The 9,057-nt window shown below is 42.7% G+C and overlaps 1 protein-coding gene across 1 annotated transcript in view; it reads right to left on the bottom strand.

Moving 5' to 3' along the window:
• The window catches only part of LOC138859485 (meiosis-specific nuclear structural protein 1-like), a 15,949-nt gene extending 15,210 nt beyond the window's left edge, over window positions 1-739 (bottom strand). The window contains exon 1 of the mRNA XM_070114905.1: window positions 549-739. Coding sequence (XP_069971006.1) covers window positions 549-583 — 35 coding nt within the window. The 5' untranslated portion in view covers window positions 584-739. The remainder of the gene's footprint in view (window positions 1-548) is intronic.
• Between the last annotated feature and the right edge of the window lie 8,318 nt (window positions 740-9,057).

The following is a 9,057-nucleotide window of genomic DNA, read 5'->3' on the forward strand; positions in this document are numbered from 1 at the left end:
TGTGAAAGATGATTTAAAAAAGAACTAAGCGTGTGCGGAAAGTTACCTGAGAACTACATTTGCGTGGACAGAATATGACCAAAAATTTTTTGCGCAGAGCAAACCCTACAGTCCTGGTTGCATTTTGGGCAGCGAAGGTCTTGGATGCTCTGAACTCTGCCTCGTTGTCCTGCTTGTGCTGACAAGTTGTCTGGACGAGCAAGACGAGGAGTTCCTAACCCAGCATTAGATATTCTAAACGATTGACAAACTTGTGTGTAACTTGTCTGAGAATCCAGAGCTATCACACTAAAGATTACTTAAATGTTTAGGCCTCAATACCTGGACAATCATTATTTTTTTCTCTCTAATCAATCAGAAACGTAATTCTGATGAAATATTACGTAAATCAAACATCTGAGTTCTTAGTAAATAAAACAATATATAATGATAGAAAGTCATAGTAACTGCAATAACAAGAAAGACACCAAGAACCACCTGCTTCACACATATCAAAGGTGTCATCATAAAATCTCAAATTCAAAAAGTAAAAACAAAGACCTTCTTACCTTAACGCAGCCGCAGTCCAACTATTTTTCTCCATCTTTCATTGAAAAGTTCTCAAAATCCCTTCAAATTCGAGAGGAAACTTTTTAGTGATGTTAACCTACTATATCAGGGTTAGGCAGTTGATATTTGATTCTGCAATTACTACTTTATGGACGAAAAAGATGAGTGTTTACATAGAATTGAAGCCGGTTTTCTATTTATGCTAACTGATTTTTAAAAAATCAAAAAGACGATTAAAATAATATATCTATCAAGGTTATATATACGTGAACTAAGATTTAAACCAAAGAAAACAAAAGATACTTTGAGGGGTAACTAAAAGATATATCCGTTTAGAAAACTGATGGTGGAGCCCCTATTCTACATAGTAAAACATGGATGTTTTATATTTCATATAAAAACACATATAGCCAAAGAAAAACATGAAAAACATTGAATACTCAGTATAGTATTTAAAAAAAAAATAAATACTAAGTCTTATTGTTTTATTTATATGATAAAAAAGGGCTCTGCTGGCGCGGGGCCCCTTCAAATGCGGGGCCCAATTTGATCAAATCAGTCAAATCGGCTTAAAACCGGCCCTGCTTACAAATAAATACATACAAGTACTACATACACACACGCACACATACACACACACACGCACGCACGCACTCATACACGAGCACACACACACGCACGCACGCACTCATACACGAGCACACACACACGCACATACAAACAGTTGCTAAGAGCCTTTTTCCATTGTGGTAGATTTTCTGGATTTTTTCCAATATCCCCATCAACCATGCTATCCGAAACGCCTCTGCTATCCCTCATAAACAGTTACTGTGCCTTTTTTACTTCTGTTCCCTTAGCTGAGTATGATTCTGGTTTAGGATTTTCAGTTGGATTAAATCACATATTTTCGAATTTATCAACAATGATTACAATATTCTAATTTTCCTATAAATTGCAAGTGACATCTAGATCCTCTAACAGACATTTAAGCCTGCTGTTTATCCGCGCTTGGGTAAAGCTCTTCACTCTGACACACGGACGCGGTAGAAATCACAATCCATCAGCATCGATCACCGACCATCGCATTGCGTGTTTTAACTATTTGTTTCCAACGACAAATTTAATAGTGTATCGTCTGCAAATGAAGTTACAGTGGAGTGCTTGATACCTCTATCTATGTCTGAAGCATAGGAACAACAGAAGCCCAAGATCTAACCCGTTTCATAATCCCTATCTTTGATTCCTTAGAGAAAATTCCAATAATCAGCAAGATTAGTGTGCGATTTCTTAAGAATTGGATATCCATCTTCCTACTATTTATTACAGATTTTGAGATTCTTAGAATTGTGTGATAAAATTGCGTGACCTTATCGAAAGCTTTTATGAAATATAGGTATATAAATTTGATTAATATTTTTACTTCGGTCCTTTGTGTGTCCATTCTGGCTCAGGATTTAGAGGGAACAAAATCAATCTCTACGGAAGCCAAGCTTTTCGTTTATTATTATTTTTATTATTATTTCTATTATTATTATTATTGATATTGTTATTGTTGTTGTCATCATCAAAATTGTTGTTTGTCGATGATGGACATTTTTTCTTACTTTTCTTTCAGATAGTCTTATTACCTGGTACTTTGCTTACATCCTTAAAAACAGGGATGATACTTCCCTTCCTAAAGTAAATTTGGGATAATTTCATTGAATTGCTAGGAGTTCTACTGTATTTTCTCTGTAGTTAACGAATAAAAGATTGCATGAAATACGTCAAGTCAAGCTACTGAGCTTGCAGTGACTCATTAATGGCTGATGAGATTTTCGTTTTTGTCAGTAATGGTTCTGAGAGGCTGCTTAAGGTTTGCTATTAATGTCTATTTTAGGAACACTAAACGCTACTTCATATTACATTTTTAAGAGTCCTTTGAGCTGGATAATAAAGTGACTCCCCTTTCTCTGGTATGGTGGTGGTATAGGGTAGACATATTCGCATTATCTCTCATAATTTCAACTGCTCTTTCCTTTCATTGATCATTAAGTTGCTTATAGATTCTGAAAATTATATTTTAATTCCTCTATTTCTAAGTTCCTCCTTTTTGTTTCAGATGTATAACATGATGGGATACTGTTTTAGTACTTTGCTATACATACACCATACTTATGAGGTTGCTTGTTGGGTCTCATGTCTGGTAGAAGTCGTTTCCTTTTTCTCAGTCAGTGAAGGAGGAACCAAACCCGCGTCTTATTTTCCTCGGATTCCCTTTGGGTGGGTGCTTCATGCGCAGGGTGGTGTGAAGCGATGGAGTGGTAGTCTAGTTAGTGTTAAGAGCTTTTGCATGCCTTCTCGCTTACAGCTGCCACCGCTGGCTAGCCTCGTGCGAAAAAGGGAGCAGCTCTGCATAAGCCTCCCCCTGCCAGTGCATAGCCTCTCCATCATCGAGACTCCCTGCAGTGCCTCCTCGTGGCCTCCCATGGAAACTGGGTACCTTGCGGTTCCAGGCTAAACTGAGGGGGATATCGGAGCAGCAGGAGGCCCCAGAGGTTCAGGGTCATGACCCACCAGCGTGTGGACACGCCCTGGCCCTGTACCAACTCCTGTCCCCCTAACCCCCTGGGGTTAATGGGAGGCTCAGGGGAGGTGGGCCTTGCCAGTCCTCCTCCCCCCAGATATAACCAATCGGCAGTGTCTCAATTAAACGGAAAGGCTGGGAGGAGGGGAAAAGTCCCTCCCACCAAGCAAGTGAGGCGGACTGTGGGCCCTGCTGGGAGGGCGACTGCTGGAGCGCAGGCTGGGAACGGGAACTACTCGTCTCGCCTGCGCTCTGGTGGCCGCCAGCCCAGAGTGAAGCTTGTGGGAGAAAGCCCTCGGGAACCCCACAGGTGGATGATGGGGCACGCAGCCCGCCACCCCCTTTTATATGTGGCAGCGTCGATGGGGGTGGCAGAGGTGGCATCCACCCAGAGCGACTGCCAAAGGCTGAACCTCAGGCGGGAAGTCAGGGTGGGGGCTTGGAACGTCCGTTCTTTGCGTCAGGATGATCAGTTGCCTCTACTGTCGAGGGAACTGGGGAGGCTGAGAGTTGAGGTGGCTGCTCTCCCGGAGGTGAGGAGGCCTGGCAGCGGCATGACCTGTGTAGGTGGCTACACCTATTACTGGTCAGGGCGCAGCGACGGCCACCATCTCCAGGGAGTAGCCATTGCTATCTCCAGCAGACTCCAGCCCTCGGTAGTAGAGGTTACTCCTGTTGATGAGCGTATAATGGTATTGAGATTGAGAGATATTTGCATTGTTCTGGGTGACTTCAATGCGGTATCTGGCTGTGATCGAGCTGGCTATGAGATGTCTGTTGGTCCCCATGGTTCAGGAGCTGATGCCGGTAGCGAGAATAGCCTCCTTTTCCGGGACTTTGCTAGGTCCCAGAAATTGAGGATTTCTGGCTCCTGGTACCAGCGCCCAGACCCACATCGCTAGACATGGTACAGTGATGCGGGTAATGCAGCCAAGGAGATCGACCACATACTCGCTAGCACTCGTTGGAGGATCCTTCAGAATTGCAGGGTGTACAGGAGTGCTGAGTTCTGTGGTACTGACCATAGATTGGTCGTGGCTACCCTCCGGGTCCACTTCAAAACTCCCCAGCGGTCAAATGATCACCCTAGGGTGTTTCATTTGGACAGGCTGAGGGAGGGGGAGTGTGCCCGCGGGTTTGCTGAGGCAATCTCTGATCGTTTTGCAATGCTTGGCAGTCTGACAGACCCTGTTCTTCTGTGGGATACCTTTAAGCGTGAAATGCTTGATGCAACTCAAGATACTATTGGTGTACACCCGAGAGCAGTACAGAATTCCATCTCGCAGGAGACACTGAAAGTCACAGATGCATGTCGTGCGGCTCGTCTGACAGGCGATCGGGAATTGCACCGTTCTCATGTGCGCAGAACTTGGTCCCTGTTAAGAAGGGACAAGGAACAGTTTATTAGGAGTCTTGCAGAGGAGGTAGAAGGCCATTTCTTAGTAAATGACCTTCGTCCTGCATACCAAGCCCTGAGAAAGCTGAGCTCCAAGCCCTCTTCACAGGTGACAGCAGTTCGCTCAGTAAGTGGTCAGATCGTTTCAGATCCTGTTGTGGTGCGGGAACGTTGGGCTGAGTATTTTGAGCAGCTGTACCAGGTTGACCCACCAACAGTTAACTTGGATGCGGGTAGTGTCGAGATCCCGCTGCGGGATCCACCCATCAGTGAGGACCCTCCCTCCCTAACTGAAGTTAGGGGGGCGATTTCCAAGCTGAAGAGTGGTAAAGCAGCTGGTATCTGCGGCATACCAGCTGAACTGTTAAAGGCTGGTGGTGAACCTATGGCACGGGGGTTAAATGCTGTCCTGGCTGCCATCTGGCGGTCCGGTTCCGTTCCTCACCTGTTGAGGGGTGTGGTCATCCCTCTCTAGAAGGGGAAGGGGGACCGTTGGGACTGCAGCAATCACCGAGGCATCACACTGCTCAGTATACCAGGCAAGGTTCTCGCCCACATCCTTCTGAGACGTATCAGAGACCATCTACTGAGGTACCAGAGACTGGAGCAATCCGGATTCACTCCTGGTAAGTCCACAATAGACCGTATCCTCGCGCTTTGAGTCATTGTAGAGCGCCGCCGTGAGTTCGGGCGTGGGCTGCTTGCAGCCTACATCGACCTCAAGAAGGCGTTCGATATGGTGCATCGGGAGTCACTTTGGGAGATCCTGAGGCTGAAAGGAATTCCAACAAGGATTATTGGACTAATAGCAAGCCTGTATACTGGTACTGAAAGTGCTGTAAAGTGTGGTGGGGCCCTATCGAGCTTCTTTCCTGTTAGTTCAGGAGTGAGGCAAGGCTGTGTCCTTGCACCAACTCTTTTCAACACTTGCATGGACTGGATACTGGGCAGAGCTACTGTTCAAAGTCATTGTGGAGCAACACTGGGCAATATCAAGGTTACAGACCTTGACTTTGCTGATGACGTTGCCATTCTATCTGAGTCTTTGGAAACCCTAGTGGCGGCTCTCGATGCATTTAGCAATGAAGCGAAGCCCTTGGGTCTAGAGGTCTCCTGGACCAAGACCAAGGTCCAAGAATTTGGGGACTTGTTAGGAGAACCTGTTCAGTCGGTACGTGCTTGCGGCGAGAACATTGAAGTCACAGACAGCTTTACATACCTTGGTAGTGTAGTTCATAACTCTGGGCTGTCAGACCATGAAGTCAGCAGACGGATTGGCCTGGCAGCAGGGGTCATGAACTTTCTCAACAAGAGTATTTGGAGATGTCAGTACCTGTGCAGGACCAAGCTACGGGTTTTCAAGGCCCTGATAATACCAGATTTGCTATACGGTAGCGAAACCTGGACATTGTCCTGTGCCTTGGAGGCTCATCTTGAAGCCTTTTGTAATAGGTCCTTGCGCCGGATCATGGGGTACTGTTGGCGGGACCATGTGTCCAACCAACGGTTGCACCCTGAGACTGGCACAGGACCTGTTATCTGCGCAATCCGTGATCGCCAACTCAGGCTAAACGGCCACCTGGCTCGCTTTCCTCAGGATGATCCTGCCAATCAGGTCGTCTCTGTTCGAGACAACCCTGGGTGGAGGAGGCCTGTGAGACGACCGAGGAAGTCGTGACTTGGGCAGATCGACCAAACCTAAATAGAGATGGGCCGAGTCCCTGCCTGGAGTCTAGACATGAGGGATCCTCGTAGGTGGAAGCGAAGGGTGAATGCGGCTATGCGCCCCCGTCGGCGTCAGCCCCCTTGATGATGATGATGATTCCCTTTGTGGCTGTACTATCATTACTAAGGATATTCAGAGGTCTCTGTTGAGTCGAGTGATTTGTATATAATAATGTTTCTTTTGTATGTTGGTTTATTACCACTTGTACCTCTAATTACTATTGCTGTTAGAATGTCTACTTTTCCTCTTCCATTTCCAACTTTCTTTTCGAATTACGTCATAGTCACTGATTTAAATCTCTTCATCTTTTATGTCTTCATGTAATGTTAATAATTGTTAAGGTTTGCACTGCCCTCTAGGTACGTTATTTTTGTTTGGATTGTCCTTGTATGTAAACCCTGTATATTCAGTAGTTTTAAAGACCCTAAAACGATATTTCTTTCTTTGTTATTAAAGCGCTCACGTTGCTCAACACACTTCACTTCGCTCGTTTTTTGTTTGCGCTGAATCTGCCTCGGAGTTTCCTCTCGCTTTTGGGCTGAGGAGCAAGATAAGCTGATCGTCCTTGTCCGTCGCTGGGGATGTAAGACCAGTTTTGATATTTTTAACATTTCCTTTGTCCTTTGCTTCTCTTTTTTCAAGGTCGAGATCCCTCTCCGACGCTATAGATGAATTATCTGTTTACTCTAAATGCATCACTTTTTACCTCCCTTTCTGGTTCTGCCTCATCGGTGTGTTTTGATTTCTGATGTTTGTTTGTGTCTGCCTGGGGACCGGCAGTCAACATGACCATCTGATGTCGTTTGTTAAGTATTTGGAATATTCAGTTAGCTTTTGTTTCTTTTGCTTTACTTGTTGAAAGGTTTCTTGTTCTCCACTTTGAGAAGGAAACCGTTAAGCCACGACGGCTCAGCGGCCTCCTTGGCGCTTGTTCGTTTTTTCTTTATACATCCATACATACACGCACACACACACACACACACACACACACACACACACACACACACACACACACACACACACACACACACACACACACACACACACACACACACACACACACACACACACATACACACACACACACACACACACACACACACACACACACACACACACACACACACACACATATATATATATATATATATATATATATATATATATTTGTGTGTGTAAGATTATATATTTATGTATACAAACATACGTACATGCATATATAGACATACATATACATGTATATATGTATATATACATACATATATATATATATACATATATATATATATATATATATATATATATATATATATATATATATATATATATAGATATGTACACACATACACACACACACACACATATATATATATATATATATATATATATATATATATATATATATATATATATATATATATATATATATATATATATATATACATATATATATATATGTGTGTGTGTGTGTATGTTTGTGTGTGTGTGTGTGTGTTTTGTATAAGTATATACATATATATATATATATATATATATATATATATATATATATATATTTAATTATTTACACACACACATACACACACACAAACACTCACACACACACATATATATGTGTGTGTGTGTGTGTGTGTGTGTGTGTGTGTGTGTGTGTGTGTGTGTGTGTGTGTGTGTGAACACACGCATACAGACACACACACACACACACACATACATATTTATGTATATTTATGTATATTGTATGTGTGTGCCTTGCTCAGCCATTAATATCCATTAAAATCATGATCAGGCGTGAAATTTACATTCATCACTATTTATCCCTAATATTTATCATCAAAGAAAAATAATAGTTTGCAGAAGGCCCCGAATGACCCGAAATTATCCTACTTTTCCTCACATTTTTTCTTGCATCCAAAAATCAAACAAATATTCTGTCGCTCGCGAGCAGATCTGGAAAACTCCCTTCGTTTCTCGACGACTCATGACCTGGCACTCGGGACCTCTTGGGCGTGGCGGAAGGAAAACTTGAGATTTTGAATTTTCCTTGTAAGGTTTCTTTCGCTCCCTAACCTTTTATGCTTTTGTCTTCCTTTAATATTTTCCTACTCGGCTTTTACAAACATCAGTTCACATACATACGAACAAAAATACATAAACATACAATATTCACTATCTATCTATGTGTATCTATTTATCTATCAGTCTATACATCTACTTATCTATCTATTTATCTGTCTGTCTCTCTGTCTATCTATCTATCTATATGATAATGATAAAGAGTTTGTAAGATTTTGTTACACATGTAAAATTGCCACTTGACAGTATTGCCATTTAAATCTCCAGTACAATAAGGTAAATAAATTTGACACACAAACACCAGTCGTGTGTGCCCATTAAACAAAAATTGATAGAAAAGAAAATAACTGATGACCACAACAATATAATCAATATGTATGAATAACGACTTTTTCATGAGGTGTCGGTGACTTCAATGCCCTTCCCAGATAGCTATCCAAACAATAAATAACTTTGGGAACGATGTAGCAGCTGATTCTGGACGGGATCCCTACGGCTTCTTAAGTACAGAGTATTTATTAGAAATATACAAATGCATATAAGTATAAAGATATGCATAAAAGCGGACACACGCACACATACATAAACACACACAAATATACGGATAAATACACAAACAAACACACACATGCACGCGCGAGCACACACACACACAAACACACACACACACGCGTGCGCACTCAAACAAATACACATACGTACAAGCATACACACGCAAGTAGATACATACAGATAAGCGCCCAC

This window comes from Penaeus vannamei, chromosome 36 (assembly GCF_042767895.1).
Source record: "Penaeus vannamei isolate JL-2024 chromosome 36, ASM4276789v1, whole genome shotgun sequence".
Lineage (NCBI taxonomy): Eukaryota > Metazoa > Arthropoda > Malacostraca > Decapoda > Penaeidae > Penaeus > Penaeus vannamei.